The 20,211-nt window shown below is 44.3% G+C and overlaps 1 protein-coding gene across 2 annotated transcripts; it reads left to right on the top strand.

Moving 5' to 3' along the window:
- Positions 1–3,192: 3,192 nt before the first annotated feature.
- Positions 3,193–20,145, top strand: itih5 (inter-alpha-trypsin inhibitor heavy chain 5). Of its 2 annotated transcripts, none has more exons than XM_052460282.1 (14): positions 3,193–3,416; positions 3,524–3,568; positions 4,164–4,327; positions 4,970–5,080; positions 7,700–7,971; positions 9,841–10,010; positions 10,426–10,542; positions 11,916–12,087; positions 12,332–12,644; positions 13,887–14,569; positions 14,723–14,776; positions 16,950–17,066; positions 17,182–17,559; positions 17,702–20,145. In XM_052460282.1, the coding sequence occupies exons 1-14, from the start codon at positions 3,285–3,287 to the stop codon at positions 17,980–17,982; spliced, it is 3,009 nt and encodes a 1,002-aa protein (XP_052316242.1). In that variant the 5' UTR covers positions 3,193–3,284; the 3' UTR covers positions 17,983–20,145. The 2 variants fall into 2 exon arrangements, with proteins under 2 accessions (XP_052316242.1, XP_052316241.1); XM_052460281.1 differs by having other exon boundaries at positions 7,697–7,971.
- Positions 20,146–20,211: the final 66 nt, after the last annotated feature.

Raw genomic sequence — 20,211 nt, 5'->3', positions numbered from 1 at the left:
CACCATTGTCGCATAGCAATATCAAATGCTAGTATGTTATATATTTTTATTTTCCCAGTATTATATAGTACACAAATCTTTGAAAATGTACATATACAATAATATTTCCCATAAAGAAATCTCAATACAAAAACACACACCACAATTTTTGAATTATATTTAAATGGGTATTAAAAATAGTAATCTGATCTTATCGTTTTGATTTAATTATGAGCAGTATAGGCACCAGGGTTGTGGTCAATTCCTTTTTTTCTCAGTCAATTTAGAAAGTAAACTGAAATTCCAATTCAATTTAAACTTTCCTCATTGCCTTCTGTAAAATAAATTGGAGTTGGAGTTGGAATTGGAATTGGAATTTCAGTGTACTTCCTGAATCGACTGATTTAAAATGGAATTGTCCCCAACCCTGGTAGGCACAGTTCTTCACTGTTTTTGTTCTTTAAAGTTCAACTTCAATGTTCGCTGAAATGCATTCGGAAATGTTTTCCACTCATTAAGAAATGTAAATGCATGTTTCTGGAGGGAAAAAAGCACTTGAAAAAGAGACATAGAAAACCACTTGAAATTGATTGAACGCACGCACGCACGCACGCGCACACACACCCGCACACACACGCGCGCGCGCACGCGCACGCACGCGCACGCGCACGGCAAAGCCTACAACAGTGGCAACTCAAAATAAGTATTGCTCAGAAAATAAACAGTCCCTAAAACATCCTGTAACATCTCTGAAATGACAGAATGGCAGTATTTCCAGTCTGAGTAACGATAATGACCGCGCACCAATAGAAAGACGCATCAATCTCACATAAAGCATCTAAGCTAGCGAAACAGCGCCCCTCTGTCTCCATATGTGGAGACCATGTATCTGAAGCTATCTGGACAAAAGAAGAATGGCGTGTCATACTTTTTATGACCAGACAGCATCAGATACATGGGTTACATATGGTATGACAGAGGGGCGCTGTTCTGCGCGCTAGTTTCAGCAGAGAGGAGGAGGCGAAGTGAGAAGGCTCATTCATTGTTTCATGATGTGAATCGTTTTCCCTTTGATTGGTTATTTTGAACAATTCCCCATTACACATGTAACCAGTAGGCTAGTAAATGTACCATTAATCCCTGTCATTTGGTTGCATTTAATTACCCTTAATGCATGTATTACAGTCATTTACGGTTCTCATTCTCGGAGTGGAATGTTGTCTGCAAAATTCACAACCTGCTACACTTGTGCAAAACAGAATGGTTTATTTCATAGCTTAGGGCTCCCGAGTGGCGCAGTGATCTAAGGCACTGCATCTCAGTGCTAGAGGTGTCACTACAGACCCTGGTTTGATTCCAAGCTGTATCACAACCAGCTGTGATTGGGAGTTCCATAGGAGTGGCACAATTGGCCCAGTATCGTCCGGGTTAGGCCGTCCTTGTAAATAGAAATGTGTTCTTAACTGACATGCCTAGTTAAATAAATAACTGAACCATTGTAATGTAAACCGCCATATCTTACAAATGTTCTATAAACCTGTCCTGCAGAGTGTGCTGTCCTTCGGTTTGATATGCGTGTGTGAAACAAAAACTCATCCTCCTAAAACTTGATTTTTTTTTACAGGACAGTACTCATCCCCTTCATCCCCTTCACTCAAAATTCAGTCACAGCAGCAGCCGGACAAGGGGAAAGAGAATGAAAACAGATAGATATGGGGACTCTTTTATTCCAACAGCCATTAGGTCGTATAATAGATAGTCTGTTAGTCCCTCGAGTATATAGCATATTGCACTTTCACTTTAAATGTGTGGCTATAGCACTTTGGATGAATTCTATTGTGTAGTTTCTGTGTTTTCATGTTTTATGTACCGTCTTTTTAAGCACATGACCAAAATAATTTCCCCCTGGTGGGATAATAAAGGTGATCTGAATCTGAGTCATTTAGGAGTTTTGTCCATTTGTTTCCCTCTGTCCTAATAACATTGAGGGAGTGTGAGCGCCTAAGCACGCCAACCTTCTGAGTTGATACAACGTTGCACTTCACTAGCAATACCTCAAGTCAAGACATATAGAAAAGGAGTAGAGAGATTAATTAATGTGATTGCAACCTGAATTTTAATCAGGATATCTGCTATGTTTTTATTTGTCAGCTTTAGACCTATGTATTTGACTTATTTGAGGATGGGCCTACTGCTGCATTGGCCTATAGGCCATCTCTGAGTCGTTCTGGCACCAGATTTTGGAGTTATCTTTTTATTTTAGTGTCTGCCATGTCCCCAGGGGCTAAATCTGGGGCGCCTCCATATCTATATCTTCCCAGGGTACACTAGTGGTTAGAGCCTTGGGCCAGTAACCGAAAGGTTGCTCGACCGAATCCCTGAGCTGACAAGGTAAAAATCTGTCTTTCTGCCCCTGAACAAGGCAGTTAAGCCACTGTTCCCCGGTATGCCGTCATTGAAAATAAGAATTTGGTTCCCCGGTAGGCCGTCATTGAAAATAAGAATTTGGTTCCCCGGTAGGCCGTCATTGAAAATAAGAATTTGTTCTCAACTGACATGCCTAGTTAAATAAAGGTTCAATTTAAAAATAAAAAAACGTTTTTCCTCTGTGCCAAATGTGGTGCTTCTATCACAAAGTGCCCAATTGAGTTTACATGTTCAGCTTAGCCCCACCACTAGTATACATTTCTCCATTCCTTCATATTAACATCGAAATCATACTAAATATTGTTTTTGTCTATAAATAGTTGCGTGACAAAGTCCTAAAATTTCAGAAGGATAAAAAACCTGTTGATGATGGTTTTGCTAAATTTACCACAGTTTGCCCTTTTAAGGTTAAATAATGTTGCCTTTAAATAATTCTGACTTTGTGTCATACTGCATAAGTGTACACAATTTTTATTTATAAATGCAGTTTTGAGAGTTCAAACGTGACAGTGACACTTGGCTAAATGAATCACACTGACCTTGAAGTGATTTGTTGTGGTGGAAGTGGGGTCAACTTCAAGGCGAGTAGTGAACGAAGACTATAGAGGCAATTGATGGCCTTTGGAGTGGCGTGCACATTGTAATAGCTGTGTGCCTGTGTGTGTGTGACCCGGGTCAGGCGCTTTTCCCCTAGCCCCCGACGCGACTAATCCAGTCGAGGGGGAAGACTGCATCTCCCTGCTGGTGGGCGTGCCGCTGCGAGTCAAGTGTCCTCAGTCATCCATCGTCTCACAAATTGGGTCACTCTGATCCGAACGACCCGCAGACTCAGTGCGCTGCACCCTGGAAAAATGCGATCATATTCGTTATTACTGTAAATGGATATGGACGTCAACATGCTGTTTTTGACTTTACTGATGTGTTACAATCCGTATGTTTTTGGACAGTTTGAGGATATTAACATTGAGGAGGATCTTTCTCCCGACTTGACCGACTTTGATTTGGATATTGTGAGTGTCATTTCAACTCTGAACTATTTCATTTAGCAACATTGATATATATTTTGAGCGCTTCGTTAGAGCACTATTTAACAAATCGATTTGGTTTCCCATCTCAGTCTCCCCGTAGAGTGCCTCGCCAGGTGAAATCCATGCTTATTAAGGTAAAGATTACAAAGTTGAACGTCTTGACATGTCTTCCCGTATGCATCTTTTGCGCTCTTGTGCGTCATTTGGTGTAGCCTAGGCTACTGTAGACTAAATATCAACCACATTCATTCTCAAAGAGATCTGCATACTGTTGTTCATTGATAACAATTGAAGAATATGTCAGAAAAAGTATTTCGTGAAAGCAGAGTAGAGGGATGGGTAGTTCAGCTCTGCAGTTAATCATCCTCGAAAACTCATCTCGGGTGTGACACGCAAAGACCTGCCAAGCGCACTGGGCTGTACGCCAGATACGTGGAAATCGCTGGACATCTATCCAGAAATACATTCCAAAATATTTTTAAATATCCCGCCAACGTGGTGATAAGGAGTTTGGAACGATTTCCACTGGAAATGAACGGAATAGAACAGTGGCCAAAGCGCAGCATGTGTGTGTGCGTGAAAGCAGTGCTGTGCTGTCCCATCGATGAGACTTGAAAACCATCAATCACTGACAGATTTAAATGAACCAAATGTATTACAAACCAATCAAACCTAAAGTATAAGCAATACACGTGAACCTAACATGTTGATTGATGTCCAACCGTGTAGGAGACCAAACCGCATATCCAGGAGCTGTCGGTGAAGACCACCATTATCTCCCGATACGCCTTCACCGCGGTGTCGTGCACCATGCTCAACCGGCACTCCGCCGCCGCCGAGGGCGTCTTCCAGTTCCTGATTCCCAAGAACGCCTATGTCTCGAACTTTACCATGTAAGCGCCAAAAACGCAACAGATGCGTAATTGCGCATTGGTAGTTTTATTGTAGCCTAGATAGATGCTTCTGGGTAATAGATCATGTCATTCTGAGTCTAATGTTGTTCAGACTGTGTACACTGGTTGGAAGTGAACTACAATGGATCTTTTCCCTCTCAATTTATTTTGATGTCTTGTTTATTTTCTCAGTTTATTGTTGTGTGACTACTCCTCTTTGCCATTTTCTCCCTCTTCCCATGGCATGTCATTGTGGCCAGTCAATCATTGTGTGGGTTTATGAGGGCTCTGTTGCTATGGGAGAGGTTAGTGTGGGGCCTGTGACTGTTCAATAGTTCAGAGGTCATTTACTGTGTTGTGGTCACAAGCCTTCATTCATCTACATTTACTAGATTGTTCACTGGACTATGAGAGACAAGTCCAGAAGCCTCTGAAGAAGCCTGTGAATTGCAACATATGTCTTTGATATGTTTGCCTGTATACTTTTATGTATCACAGTAATATATGCCTACCACAATGAACTGAGGGTTTTTCCAGTGATTCTTTGACAGAGTTTTGCCATGGATGGTATACTTACTCTGGTGATGCTTATCATCACCTCCACTCTTAACCCCTGACCTCTGACCTCTACCCTGAACACAGGATAATTGGGGGGCGTGTCTACCCCAGTGAGTTCAGGCCCAAGGAGAAGAAGGTCAAACAGGGGAAGGGCGGTGAGGCCAAACCCAAGAACAAGGAGGCAGGTGAACAGAGGTAAAGTGTGTGTGTGTGTGTGTGTGTGTGTGTGTGTGTGTGTGTGTGTGTGTGTGTGTGTGTGTGTGTGTGTGTGTGTGTGTGTGTGTGTGTGTGTGTGTGTGTGTGTGTGTGTGTGTGTGTGTGTGTGTGTGTGTGTGTGTGTGTGTTAGAATGTGTTCTTGTGTGTGTGTATGGCCAGTCACCAGTGTCTAACCTTGACTGCCAGTACAACCTCTAGAGTCCTCTAGAGTCACTTGCTACTACTCTGCCAGTAGAAACAGGTTTATATCCCATCTAAAAAACTATTTTATTGAACTGTTCCTGTTAAAAAACAATATCCCACATATAAATACAGTAATCTACACACACTTAGGGTTGTTGTTTTTAGACACAAGTGTAAACTTGTGGTTTTAGACACAGTTGTAGAGCATGGCGCTTGTAACGCCAGGGTAGTGGGTTTGATGGAATAGAATGGCCATGACTTAAATGATAAAAGCGTCTGCTAAATGGCTTATATTTATTTATTTATTTTTATATTTATATATATTTAAACTTAATGGAATAAGGCCATTAAATGAGTTGGTCTGATGGTGCCGTCTGATGTCATCGGCCTCCACCTTGTTTTTGGGAACAATAGAGGAGCAATGGAGAACCAAAGAGGAAAGGCTTCTGTGCCTTTTCTTAAGTAAACCAGGTGTTAAATGAGGTGAAAAGGAGACTGGAGTGCGACTTCAAACACCAGCCTGACCACAAAACATGTGTTTCTGACCTGCCTGGAGTTGAGTAGCAGGGCTGGATCATTTATTTTGATTTATTTCACCTTTATTTAACCAGGTAAGCTAGTTGAGAACAAGTTCTCATTTGCAACTGTGACCCTGCCAAGATAAAGCAAAGCAGTGTGACACAGACAACAACACAGAGTTACACATGGAGTAAACAATAAACAAGCCAATAACACAATAAACAAGTCAATGGCACAGTAGAAAAAAGAAAGTCTATAAACAGTGTGTGCAAAAGGCATGAGGAGGTAGTCAATACATAGGCCATAGGAGCGAATAATTACAATTTAGCAGATTAACACAGCTGTAGGCCCGTGGTTGGAGTAGCCAGGAGGAAGGCATGACCAGCCGCTGAGAAATGCATATTGAAACTTTAGATTATCATGGATTTATCAGTGGTGACCGTGTTACCTAGCCTCAGTGCAGTGGGCAGCTGGGATGAGGTACTCTTGTTCTTCATGGACTTTACAGTGTCCCAAAACATTTTGGAGTTAGAGCTACAGGATGCGAATTTCTGCTTGAAAAAGCTAGCCTTTGCTTTCCTGACTGACTGTGTGTATTGGTTCCTGACTTCCCTGAACAGTTGCATATCGCTGGGACTATTCGATGCTATTGCAGTCCGCCACTATTGCAGTCCGTCAGGACTGGAGTGAACCAAGGGCTATATCTGTTCTTAGTTCTGCATTTTTTGAACGGGGCATGCTTATCTAAGATGGTGAGGAAATTACTTTTAAAGAATGACCAGGCATCCTCGACTGACAGGATGAGGTCAATATCCTTCCAGGATACCCAGGCCAGGTTGATTAGAAAGGCCTGCTCGCAGAAGTGTTTTAGGGAGCGTTTGACAGTGATGAGGGGTCGTCGTTTGACCGCGGACCCATAGCGGATACAGCCAATGAGGCAGTGATCGCTGAGATCTTGATTGACAACAGCGGAGGTGTATGTGGAAGGCAAGTTGGTCAGGATAATGTCTATGAGGGTGCCCATGTTTACGGATTTAGGGTTGTACCTGGTGGGTTCCTTGATGATTTGTGTGAGATTGAGGGCATCTAGCGTAGATTGTAGGACTGCCGGGGTGTTAAGCATATCCCAGTTTAGGTCACCTAACAGAACGAACACTGAAGCTAGATGGGCTGGCGATCAATTTACAAATGGTGTCCAGGGCACAGCTGGGAGCGGAGGGGGGTCGATAGCAGGCGGCAACAGTAAGAGACTTATTTCTGGAGAGGTTCATGTTTAAAATTAGAAGTTCAAACTGTTTGGGTATAGACCTGGAAAGTATGACAGAACTTTGCAGGTTATCTCTGCAGTAGATTGCAACTCCTCCCCCTTTGGCAGTTCTATCTTGACGGAATGGAGACTTGAAATGAAGAGACTGGAAATTAAGAATTATTGTCACATAAATCTGTGACCAGTCTCTGACAGAAATAAATTACATCATGCTTCTACTTGCCAGACCATAAAATGACACTTTTAAAATGAAATCAGATTTACAAAGAGGGTATTCAAATTTCACAGAGAGGGAAGGGGAGAGGAGAGTGATAGAAAGAGTAAAGGAGAACAGGAGGGAGAAAATAAAGAAGGAGGGAGAGATATAGATAGGTAGAGGAATGGAAAGGTTTTTTGGTTAGTTCAGAGGCTGAGTCTCGTGAGGAGAGCTCCTGGCAGTCACTGCCCTTCCACACTGACGATGTCACTACTTGGAATGACTCATTCCCTACTCCTCCTCTTCCCCAACTATTTCTCTCCCTTTTTCTTTCCTCTATATTCTTCTTATTTTTTCCTCCATTCCTCCCCTCTCCTCTCCCCCGTCTCTCTCTCCTCCTCCCCTCTCTCCTCCTCTCTTCTCCATCAGTAGCGAACCAGAGGTGGAGGTGTTCAGGATGGGGGCCAGTATCCCAGGTCGTAACCGGGCCATGTTCATGCTGACCTATGAGGAGCTGCTCCAGCGGAGGCTGGGGAGGTATGAGCATGTGACCAGCCTGAGACCCTTGCAGCTGGTCAGCCGTCTCAGTGTGGACGTCACCATTGTGGATCACTCCACCATCACCCACCTGGAGGTGCTGCCACTGCGCAACGGCAAGAGCAACACGGCCGTAGCCAGTGGTGCCAGTTCAGCGAAGACACCTGGTACAGTTTGAGTGTGGGATGTGTTGAGTCTGTGCTTTGTCCATACTAGGTGTGCATTCTGAAAGTATTCAGACCCTTTTACTTTCTCCACATGTTGTTACATTACAGCATTCTTAAATGGATTAAACAAATATTTTTCCTCCTCAAGTTACACACAATAACCCATCATGACAAAGCAAAAACAGGTTTTTAGAAACGTTTACAAATGTATTGAAAATAAAAAACAGAAATACCTTATTTACATACGTATTCAGACCCTTTGCTATGAGACTCGAAATTGAGCTCAGGTACATCCTGTTTCCATTGATCGTCCTTGAGATGTTTCTACAACTTGATTGGAGTCCGCCTATGGTCAATTCAATTGATTGGACATGATTTGGAAAGGCACACACCTGTCTATATAAGGTCCCACAGTTGACAGTGCATGTCAGAGCAAAAACCAAGAAGAGCTCAGGAGTTCCTCTGTGGGGATGGGAGAATCTTCCAGAAGGACAACCATCTCTGCAGCACTCCACCAATCAGGCCTTTATGGTAGAGTGAACAGAAGGAAGCCACTCCTCAGGAAAAGGCACATAACAACCCGCTTGGACTTTGCCAAAAGGCCTGAAAGCAAAGTGTCTAAATGAAACCTGGCACCATCCCTACGGTGAAGCATGGTGGTGGAGGCATCATGCTGTGAGAGGTTTTTCAGCGGCGGGGATTGGGTGACTAGTCAAGATCGAGGGAAGATGAACGGAGCAAAGTACAGAGAGATCCTTAATGAAAACCTGCTCAGGACCTCAGACTGGGGCAAAGGTTCACCTTCCAACAGGACAACAACCCTAAGCACACAGCCAAGACAACACAGGAGTGGCTTCGGGACAAGTCTCCGATTGTCCTTGAGTGGCCCAGCCAGAGCCCGGACTTGAACCCGATCAAACATCTCTGGAGAGACCTGAAAATAGCTGTGCAGCAACAATCCCCATCCAACCTAACAGAGCTTGAAAGGCTTTGCAGAGAAGAATGGGAGAAACTTCCCAAATACAGGTGTGCCAAGCTTGTAGCGTCATACCCAAGAAGACTCGAGAATACAATTGCTTCCAAAGGTGCTTCAACAAAGTACTGTGTCAAGGGTATGAATACTTATGTAAATATTATGTTTCAGCTTTTTACAAAAATGTCTAAAAAACTGTTTTTGCTTTGTCATTATGAGGTATTGTGTGTAGATTGATGGGGGGGGGATTGTTTTAAATAAATGCTAGAATAATGCTGTAGCATAACAAAATGTGGAAAATGTCAATGGGTCTGAATATTAAGCGAATGCACTGTATCTAACATTAGAAATAGTTCTGCAGCGATATTGGCACCTCTGAAAATGCTTGGTCAATGCTCAAATGTTCAGATTCCAACTTCATTTATTTAACCTTCCTATGGGCAATGTTGAGCATCTCTAGTTTTTAGCACACACACACACACACACACACACACACACACACACACACACACACACACACACACACACACACACACACACACACACACACACACACACACACACACACACACACACACACATACACACACACACACACACACACGTCCCAGCTTTATCTCACACACACACACACACACACACACACACACACACACACACACACACACACACACACACACACACACACACACACACACACACACACACACACACACACACACACACACACACACACACACACACACACACACACACACACGTCCCAGCTTTACACACACACACACACACACACACACACACACACACACACACACACACACACACACACACACACACACACACACACACACGTCCCAGCTTTATCTCACACACACTTATTATTTCCCTCCCACCAGCCAAGCCTGCTCTTCCTGTTTCCACGGTGATCAAACAAAATAAGACGTTCTGTAGGATCACCTTCAGCCCCAACATCGTTCAGCAGGCTAAGATCACCACCAGCGGCATGCTGGGAGAGTTTGTGGTGCACTATGACGTGGAGAGAGAGCTGGGGATAGGAGACATACAGGTCAGATTTCACACACCAAAAACACACACACACCCACACACACACATCCAACACTCCCGCGATTAGTGCAAATGTGTCATGCCATGACCAGACCTGTCCAGACATGGTAGATAGAAACATGTTAAACCATTTAGCTCCGCTTCACAGTATACATGAAAACTGCATGCATTAATCAGGGATCAAACAGGACAAATGCACATCTCTCTGGTTCTCACACACACTCTCACACATCCTGGTCCCATAGCCTTCATCCACCGTCAACACATTCATTTTCCAGCACCATATCCAACCCCTCCCGGGTCACTCTACAACCACACCGTCAGTCCAGCAGCCCTGTGGACACTGTGTTGGTGGGCTCTGTTTTACTGCTCATGGCTACTGAGAACTGTCTAACATTTCTCTGGTTCTCTCTCAGGTTCTGAACGGCCATTTTGTGCACTACTTCGCCCCCAAGGATCTGCCGGTGGTGCCCAAGAACGTGGTGTTTGTGATCGACACCAGTGCCTCTATGCTGGGCACCAAGATCAGACAGGTAGCCGGTTACGGTCAAACCCTTCTCATCACACCATTGTCCACTGTTTACTAGATAGGGTCAAGATATCTTCTTCTCTCCTTCTCCTTTTTGTTGTTGTTGTTAAACATGGTTTCCTTCTGTATACAATGATCACACATATATACTGTACAGCTTATGGGGAATCTGTGGGTTTTAATAAATTCCAGGTGGAGTCAACATTAGTTCTACTTTGGTCCTTCACATCTCTGTGATCAAGCCTTAACGATCCTGAGAGATCCCGAATTAGTGTAGCAGCGGATGATGAATACGACCCCCAGTCCGCCCCCTCTCCGGTCTCTGGCGCAATACTCCCACACTGGTCTGGTAATATCAAAATCAGATCCTTACTTCTGGGAGATTGCGTTATAATCCCTCTGGTATCATCTGATACTTCATCTGAGCAGCTGCTCCACTGCAGATCCAGAAACCCAAAGACTTAAGAGTGGCAAAAACAGAAAAGAGAAACTGATTCATGCACACTCTGAAAAACTGGAAACATGCTCAAAGTTCACTATTGTAGTTGTATTGAATTGAATTGAATGCTATGGAGGAGAGGCGTCATTGTCTTTGGCATAATTTAAACCCTCCAGATGACAGCATCGTCTGGGGTGATCCCTTCCCCTTTTCCCTCCACCCCCAGTGGACCACTCTGTAGTGAACAAGTGGGCTTTGATCTCTCCCTACAATAGAGCACTCAGTCTGTCTATGGCTCTGACTCTTGCCCCCTACAGTCTATAGGCATCTGGTAACCCATCTAACTCTGTCACACCCACTCAACTACTGATTTCATATTCACTATTCATTTGGTAGGCTTTTCATTCTGCACAACTTCTAAACCCCAGTACAGTTGAGAAACAAACTGTTGCATGGATACGGTAAATAGTTGTGGTGTGTGTGTTTCCGTGCATGTGTGTGTGTGTGTGTGTGTGTGTGTGTGTGAGGGGGTGAGAGAAACCGTTTCTGAACTAAGGAACGGAATCTCACAGCTGTTTCAAAGGGCTGGGTCTTTCAATGGCAGTGTCAGGTTTAACCCAACCATTACAGAGTTGGCATGACAACAATGCTGCTCACAAAAACCATGACTAAAACATTACATCTAGGTCATTAGCACGGTATTGGTGCTAACATAAACCATGACCATGTGTGTTATAATAACCTTTTGTGTGACAAGGTGTCTCTTCCTGTTGTGGCAAAGTTTTCCAGGCCTGTTTGGTTCTCTCGCGTGAACACAACTGAATAGAATGATTTTGCACGAAGGCAAAGGTATTACAATGATGTCATTTCATTTATTGATGAAAGCAAAACAAAAATGTTCTCTCTCTCTCTCGCCCCTCTCCCTCCCTCTCTCTCAGACTAAGGATGCCCTGTTCACTATCCTGAGGGACCTGCGTCCAGGCGACCGGTTTAACTTTGTCAGCTTCTCCAACCGTATCAAGGTGTGGCAGCCCAACCGCCTAGTCCCCGTCACGCCTCTCAACGTCCGAGACGCCAAGAAGTTCATCTATATGCTCCAACCCACTGGAGGTGAGAGAGATAGAGACACGGCAGTGCATTCTGGGATAGAGGAAGATTAGTTCTTTCACTGATAGGACTAATCAGAATGATTTAGGGGTGATTATATTTGTCCTGCTAGTGTGAAGCAGCGCTCGAACCTCAAGATTTCCTGCCACCCCTATGGAGTTCTTTCTCTTACTCAACGCCCATTTTTGAATCACTACTAACCACTATTTCCCAAGATCAATCTCTCTCTCCATCTCTCCTCTACCAGGCACCGACATCAATGGTGGCATACAGACGGGCTCCTCATTGCTAAGCGGCTATCTGAACGCCGACCCGGACGCCAACCACAACAGTGTGTCTCTCATCATCTTCCTGACAGACGGGCGGCCCACGGTGGGGGAGCTGCAGTCTCCCAGCATCCTCAGCAACGCGCGGGCGGCGGTGAAGGAGAAGTTCTGCGTGTTCACCATTGGAATGGGGAACGATGTGGACTACAGGCTTCTGGAACGCATGGCCCTGGAAAATTGTGGGATGATGAGGAGGATACATGAGGATTCAGATGCCAGCACCATGCTCAAAGGGTGAGGGGGTGAGAGAGAGAGAGAGAGAGAGAGAGAGAGAGAGAGAGAGAGAGAGAGAGAGAGAGAGAGAGAGAGAGAGAGAGGGGTGAGAGAGAGAGAGAGAGAGAGAGAGAGAGAGAGAGAGAGAGAGAGAGAGAGAGAGAGAGAGAGAGAGAGAGAGAGAGAGAGAGAGAGAGAGAGAGAGAGAGAGAGAGAGAGAGAGAGAGAGAGAGAGAGAGAGAGAGAGAGAGAGAGAGAGAGAGAGAGAGAGAGAGAGAGAGAGAGAGAGAGAGAGAGAGAGAGAGAGAGAGAGAGAGAGAGAGAGAGAGAGAGAGAGAGAGAGAGAGAGAGAGAGAGAGAGAGAGAGAGAGAGAGAGAGAGAGAGAGAGAGAGAGAGAGAGAGAGAGAGGTTCAGTAGACAGCTAGTACAGAGGAGAAGGCAGGGGTGGTTAGAATTGATTCATTATAATCCATTATAGTCAAATGGTTTAGAGAAGGTCAGGGGGTGAGATAAAGGAATAGGAATGAGTGAAAGAATAACCAATAATACACGAACTGAGAGAAGGCTCTTCTTAAACTGCAATCTTTCAAACCAAACCAAACACTCACACACACTTGGCGACAGTCTTACTGGACACTTTTCTGAAGTGTTAGTTTAGGAGTGAGGGGAGGAATGTGTGTGACTGTGTGTTGTGAAAGGGCAGTCTGGGTATGTCTGAGGGGTTAATTGATAGCATCCTGAGATAATAACAGAGGAGAGACCTAGCTGAGTCAACACACAGTTAAAGAGGTGAGGAGGTTTACTGTGCTATGTACGGTCCAAGGCCTGGCAGGAAAACCAACATATTACAAACACACGCTGGTTGTATCCAAAATGGCACCCCATTCCCTAATCCCTACAGAGTGCACTCCTTATGACCAGGAACCACAGGGTGACATTTGGGACGCAGGCATGCTCTCCTCAATACATCACTGTCCCTAACCGGATCTCTGGGGGGGTGAGTGTGTGTACACAGTCACACAGTCATTTGAGGCCCCTAGAGCATATAAGAGAGTAGCACACACAATGTCTTGATTCTTGTGTCCATGATACAGTGGAGTAGCTGAGGTCTAGACCTCTACTGGGCGCTAGATTCTCAACATGTTATAACATGGTAACACATATTATAACATTGGATGTTACTTCTATTCCTTCTTTCACTTTTCCATATCTCTCTCTCTCTCCCTCCCTCCATGTCCCTCCCTCCCTCTCTCTTCCTCTAGGTTTTATGATGAGATAGGCACTCCACTGCTCTCTGACATCAGGGTGAATTACACAGAGGACTCGGTCCAGTACGTCACCCAGCACCTCTTCACCAACTATTTCAACGGCTCAGAGATCGTCATCGCCGGCAAATTGACCAATCAAAGTGCAGACTCCCTGCACGTCCAGGTCACGGCCAGCAACAGCGACAAGAGCATCGTCCTGGAGACAGACGTGGCGTTACGGCAAAGGGAGGTGGAGACGGAGAGGCACGTGAAGGAGGCGGCGGCCGGGGTGGGGTCAGGGGACACAGGGGTGGGCACGACAGGGTCAGTGGCGGATGATTTCGTGGAGCGTGTATGGGGTTTCCTGAGTGTGAAGGAGGGGCTGAGGTCCAGGCTGAAGAGCCAGACCAGCAGGGAGAGAGAGGGACATACCCAGCAGGCGACTAACCTCTCCCTGACATACCACTTCCTCACGCCCCTCACCTCCCTGGTGGTGGAAAAACCTCAGGTGCTGGCCGATGGAACCATGGCCGAGGATACACCCACCCCCACCCCTGTAACCACAGAGACAAATAAGAAGGCTGTTTCAGCCAATGAGCTGTCGGATGAGATGGAAGGGGAGGAAGACACAGCCCAGAGCCTGCACTTGAAGAAAGACCAGCCGGGTGGACAGAGTTCCACAGTTACCAAGACAACAGGTTAGCAGGCTTGAGGCTTTTGTTTCTGACTTAATCCGTTTGATCAAATGCTTCCTGTTATGGATGCCAATGCCAACAAATAGAAACTGAGAGGAAGTATTGGACTATTGAAAACATATGACCTGTACAAATCAAAGTCTGTTTTGTCTATAGCTAAAGTTTTGAAGAGGCCAGCCCAAAAATCCGTAACCATCTCCAAAACATCAGGTTAGTGGTTCTGAGGCTCTGTTAGAGGGAGGGGGACTGGAGAAAGGTACAGTAGACTCTCTCTACTCTCTGTGTGGGCCGACTTTAAGTTAGGAACCCAGTCAGACACACAGCAATCATAACAGACAGTCAAGGGGTCGGAGATGTCTATTTACTCTGAAACTGAACTACAGAATGTTTACAGGGGCTAATTGAAGTATCTGCACTGGGCCTGGGATTGGTACTGGGAAGTACTCACAAACACACACACACACACAGTCACGGGAATACACACACGTGTGTGCACACACACACACACACACACACACACACTGAGACTGAGAGAGAGGTCAGTAGACTGAAGAAGACACGTGAGATGACATCAATGACCCTGTCATTACTGCTGCTCTCTCATCTCATGAATTTGCACTTAGCTCAGGTCTCACAGGCCCATTCAAAGCAGGAAACAACTAACAACCTACAGCTAACTGCCTACAAATAACAGCCAACAGCTAACTGCCTACAACTAACAGCCAACAGCTAACTGCCTACAACTAACTGCCTACAACTAACAGCCAACAGCTAACTGCCTACAGCTAATTGCCTACAGCTAATTGCCTACAACTAACAGCCAACAGCTAACTGCCTACAGCTAATTGCCTACAGCTAATTGCCTACAACTAACAACTAACAGCTAACTGCCTACAGCTAATTGTCTACAACTAACTGCCTACAACTAACAGCCAACAGCTAACTGCTTACAGCTAATTGTCTACAACTAACTGCCTACAACTAGCTGCCTACAACTAACAGCCAACAGCTAACTGCCTACAACTAACAGCCAACAGCTAACTGCCTACAGCTAATTGCCTACAACTAACTGCCTACAACTAACAGCCAACAGCTAACTGCCTACAGCTAATTGCCTACAACTAACTGCCTACAACTAACAGCCTACAACTAACTGCCTACAATTTACAGCCAACAGCTAACTGCCTACAACTAACTGCCTACAATTTACAGCCAACAGTTAACTGCCTACAACTAACTGCGTACAATTTACAGCCTACAACTAACTGCCTACAATTTACAGCCTTCAACTAACTGCCTACAACTAACTGCCTACAATTTATAGCCAACAGCTAACTGCCTACAACTAACTGCCTACAATTTACAGCCTACAACTAACTGCCTACAACTAACTGCCTACAGCTAATTGCCTACAACTAACTGCCTACAACTAACAGCCAACAGCTAACTGCCTACAGCTAATTGCCTACAACTAACTGCCTACAACTAACAGCCTACAACTAACTGCCTACAATTTACAGCCAACAGTTAACTGCCTACAACTAACTGCGTACAATTTACAGCCTACAACTAACTGCCTACAATTTACAGCCTTCAACTAACTGCCTACAACTAACTGCCTACAATTTATAGCCAACAGCTAACTGCCTACAACTAACTGCCTACAATTTACAGCCTACAACTAACTGCCTACAACTAACTGCCTACAACTAACTGCCTACAATTTACAGCCAACAGCTAACTGCCTACAACTAACTGCCTACAATTTACAGCCAACAGCTAACTGCCTACAACTAACTGCGTACAATTTACAGCCTACAACTAACTGCCTACAATTTACAGCCTTCAACTAACTGCCTACAACTAACTGCCTACAATTTACAGCCAACAGCTAACTGCCTACAACTAACTGCCTACAATTTACAGCCTACAACTAACAGCCTACAATTTACAGCCTACACTGGTATCTGGTGATATCTGATTATACATACGGTATAGTCATTTGTGCTTCAGACCCACAGATACAGAATACAGAAAAGTGTATTTATCAGACCTGGGTTCAAATACTATTTAATGTATTTCAACTACTATTTCCAAACAAGTATTCATATCCTCAAATACTCCCATGCATTTAACCCAGGTATTTGAAAAAAACTTTCAAATCCAATTTGGTCGACTATTTGATTTTTACAAAAAATCATTCAGATACTCAAATAAAAGTACTTGTTTGGGCTGTGTATTTGAAAATGTTATACATTTCAAATACTGCAATACACATATATTTGAATCCATATGCATAGATGTACTATCTCCTCATATTCCCTCATATTCAATACCAGTGTCTCCCTATCCCGTCTCTCTCACACCAACCCCCTTGCCACAGCGGACGGCGATCCCCACTTTGTGGTTGAGTTCCCCCTCAGTAAACTGACTGTGTGTTTCAACATCAACGGAGAGCCAGGACACATTCTCAGAATGGTATCTGACCACAAGCACTCTGGTAAGACTGTCCTCTCAAGAGATTCTAACTTTGTTTGATGTTTGGTTATGTGTTTTCATATGATTTGTGTGGTCTATTTGTGTGTGCGATCGTGCGTGTGTGTATGTGAGTCTAGGTGTGACAGTAAACGGTAAGCTGATAGGCGCCCCGGCACCAGTGGGCAGCCACAAACAGCACAGGACATACTTCAGCACCATTACCATCGTGGTGAACCGACCCAAACGTTCCTACATCGAGGTCACCCCCAAGAAGGTCATTCTGGATGGACGTGACCGCCTGGTCCTGCCCTGCGACACCACAGTCTCCGTGGAGAGTGGCGGGCTTGCGGTGACGATAGTGGGAAAGTCCACCGTGACCGTAACCATAGGAGGAACCATTAGTTTCGTCATACTGGTGCATCAGTACAAGAACCCTGCTCCTTATCAGAGAAACCACCTGGGATTTTACATCTCCAACAGCAAAGGGCTGTCACATGACTGTCATGGACTACTGGGTAGGTATCAGAAACTACTAGTGGTCGGTGGGAGAAGGGGTCTTGAGCCGACATGGAATTAGGCCCTAGTGAGGATTACCATTGGTTTGCCTATAGCTCTGTGGTTCCTTTCCATTCTGACCCTCTGTGATTCTACTTCCAGGTCAGTTTCTGTATGAGGAAGTGGGACTCGCAGAGCTTCCTGGCAATGCCATGGCAACAGGAGACAATAGCACGTCTGCACGGTCACCCATCCTGAAGGTCAAAGGGCGTTCAGTGCCGGTGGTCCAGAAGACCCGGCGTATCTACAGCGGACGTCAGAGCGTGGACTGCTGGTTCGCCAGGAACAACGCAGCCAAGCTGATCGACGGACAGTATGAAGATTATGTGGTGTCACACCTATTCGACACAGGCGATTGGCCCCACGGAAGTAACGGAGCCTGAGACAGGGGCCAATAAGGAGCCAGCAATGAACTTGTCCCGCGCACACAGAAACTATAACCCCAGGTACAGCTATAGTAGCCAACATGCTCATTTCATACCCTCTGATGCTAAACCTCTAAATCAGCTTTCTTTTTGACCCACATACTCACACTCCAAACACTACTCAACTACCCATAGTCACATATAGGACTCATCTTTCGATCTGTGCCAAATACAGTTGAAGTCGGAAGTTTACATACACTTATGTTGGAGTCATTAAAACTTGTTTTTCAACCACTCCACAAATTTCTTGTTAACAAACTATAGTTTTGGCAAGTTGGTTGGGACATCTACTTTGTGCATGACACAAGTCATTTTCCCAACAATTCTTTACAGACAGATTATTTCACTTAAAATTCACTGTATCTCAATTCCAGTATGTCAGAAGTTTACGTACACTAAGTTGACTGTGCCTTTAAACAGCTTGGAAAATTCCAGAAAATGATGTCATGGCTTTAGAAGCTTCTGATAGGCTAATTGACATAATTTGAGTCAATTGGAGGTGTACCTGTGGATGTTTTTCAAGGCCTACCTTCAAACTCAGTGCCTCTTTGCTTGACATCAGGCAAAATCAAAAGAAATCAGCCAAGACTTCAGATATAAAAGTCTGGTTCATCCTTGGGAGCAATTTCCCAATGCCTGAAGGTACCATGTTCATCTGTACAAACAATAGTATGCAAGTATAAACACCATGGAACCACGCAGCTGTCATACATCTCAGGAAGGTGATGCATTCTGTCTCCTAAAGATGAACGTACTTTGGTGCGAAAAATGCAAATCAATCCCAGAACAACAGCAAAGGACCTTGTGAAGATGCTAGAGGAACCGGTACAAAAGTATCTATATCCACAGTAAAACGAGTCCTATATCGACATAACCTGAAAGGCCACTCAGCAAGGAAGAAGCCACTGCTCCAAAACCGCCATAAAAAAGCCAGACTACGGTTTGCAACTGCACATGGGGACAAAGATCGTACTTTTTGGAGAAAAGTCCTCTGGTCTGATGAAACAAAAATAGAACTGTTTGGTCATAATGACCATCGTTATGTTTGGAGGAGAAAGGGGGAGGCTTGCAAGCCAAAGTTAAAGCTTGGTTGCAAATGGACAATGACCCCAAGCATACTTACAAAGTTGTGGCAAAAAAAAAAAAAAAAAAGTCTAGGTATGGGAGTGGCCATCACAAAGCCCTGACCTCAATACTATAGAACATTTGTGGGCAGAACTGAAAAAGCGTGCGCGAACAAGGAGGCCTATAAAACTGACTCAGTTACACCAGCTCTGTCAGGAGGAATGGGCCAAAATTCACCCAACTTATTGTGGGAAGCTTGTGGAAGGCTACCTGAAATTTTTAATCAAGTTCAACAATTTAAAGGCAATGCTACCAAATATTAATTAAGTGTATGTAAACTTCTGACCCACTGGGAATGTGATGAAAGAAATGAAAGCTGAAATAAATCATTCTCTCTACTATTATTATGTCATTTCACATTCTTCAAATAAAGTGGTGATCCTAACTGACCTAAGACAGGGAATATTTTACTAGGATTAAATGTCAGGAATTGTGAAAAACTGAGTTTAAACGTATTTGGCTAAGGTGTATGTAAACTTCCGACTTCAACTGTAGCGTCTGTGATATCATGGGCAGTGCCATTGATCTCCATTTTAAAGTCAATTTTCTTCTTCACAATTGGCTAATCCCTCCTAATGACCCAGTAGGACATGACTCCAACTGGGTCACCAGGAGGAATCAGTTAACGAAGTTGGAAGTCCCACCCAGTTGACTTCATTAAAATGGTGGATGCCCTCAATAGCACAGCCCATTCTAACACGGCCTTTTGGCTACTAGAGGCCTCTATCATTTTCTATGCTACTACCCCATCCACCCATCCCTTTCAATCCAATTCCTGTTGCCTACTTCCTGTTGTTTTTTCCTCAGGGGTATCTGCACTGAATAACCAACCATCAATATTCTTGAATATATTTTTTTACTATTTTTAATATAAATGTAATAAGGACATTGTTTGACGTGTATCGTTTTATACTGTAATTTTGTACATGTAAATATAACCTCTATTGAACCGGATTAACTTTTTGTGTGTAAAGGAAGTAAAACATAAAAACAATATTTATTTGTAAAGATCAACTTTTTTCTGAACAGCTCTAGATTGTGAGAACACTTGAAACATAATAC

The sequence above is a fragment of the Oncorhynchus keta genome, chromosome 13, assembly GCF_023373465.1.
Source record: "Oncorhynchus keta strain PuntledgeMale-10-30-2019 chromosome 13, Oket_V2, whole genome shotgun sequence".
Classification (NCBI taxonomy): Eukaryota; Metazoa; Chordata; class Actinopteri; order Salmoniformes; family Salmonidae; genus Oncorhynchus; species Oncorhynchus keta.
Note: the sequence above shows the minus strand (reverse complement) of the source record. Positions and strands in the feature narration are given on the sequence as shown.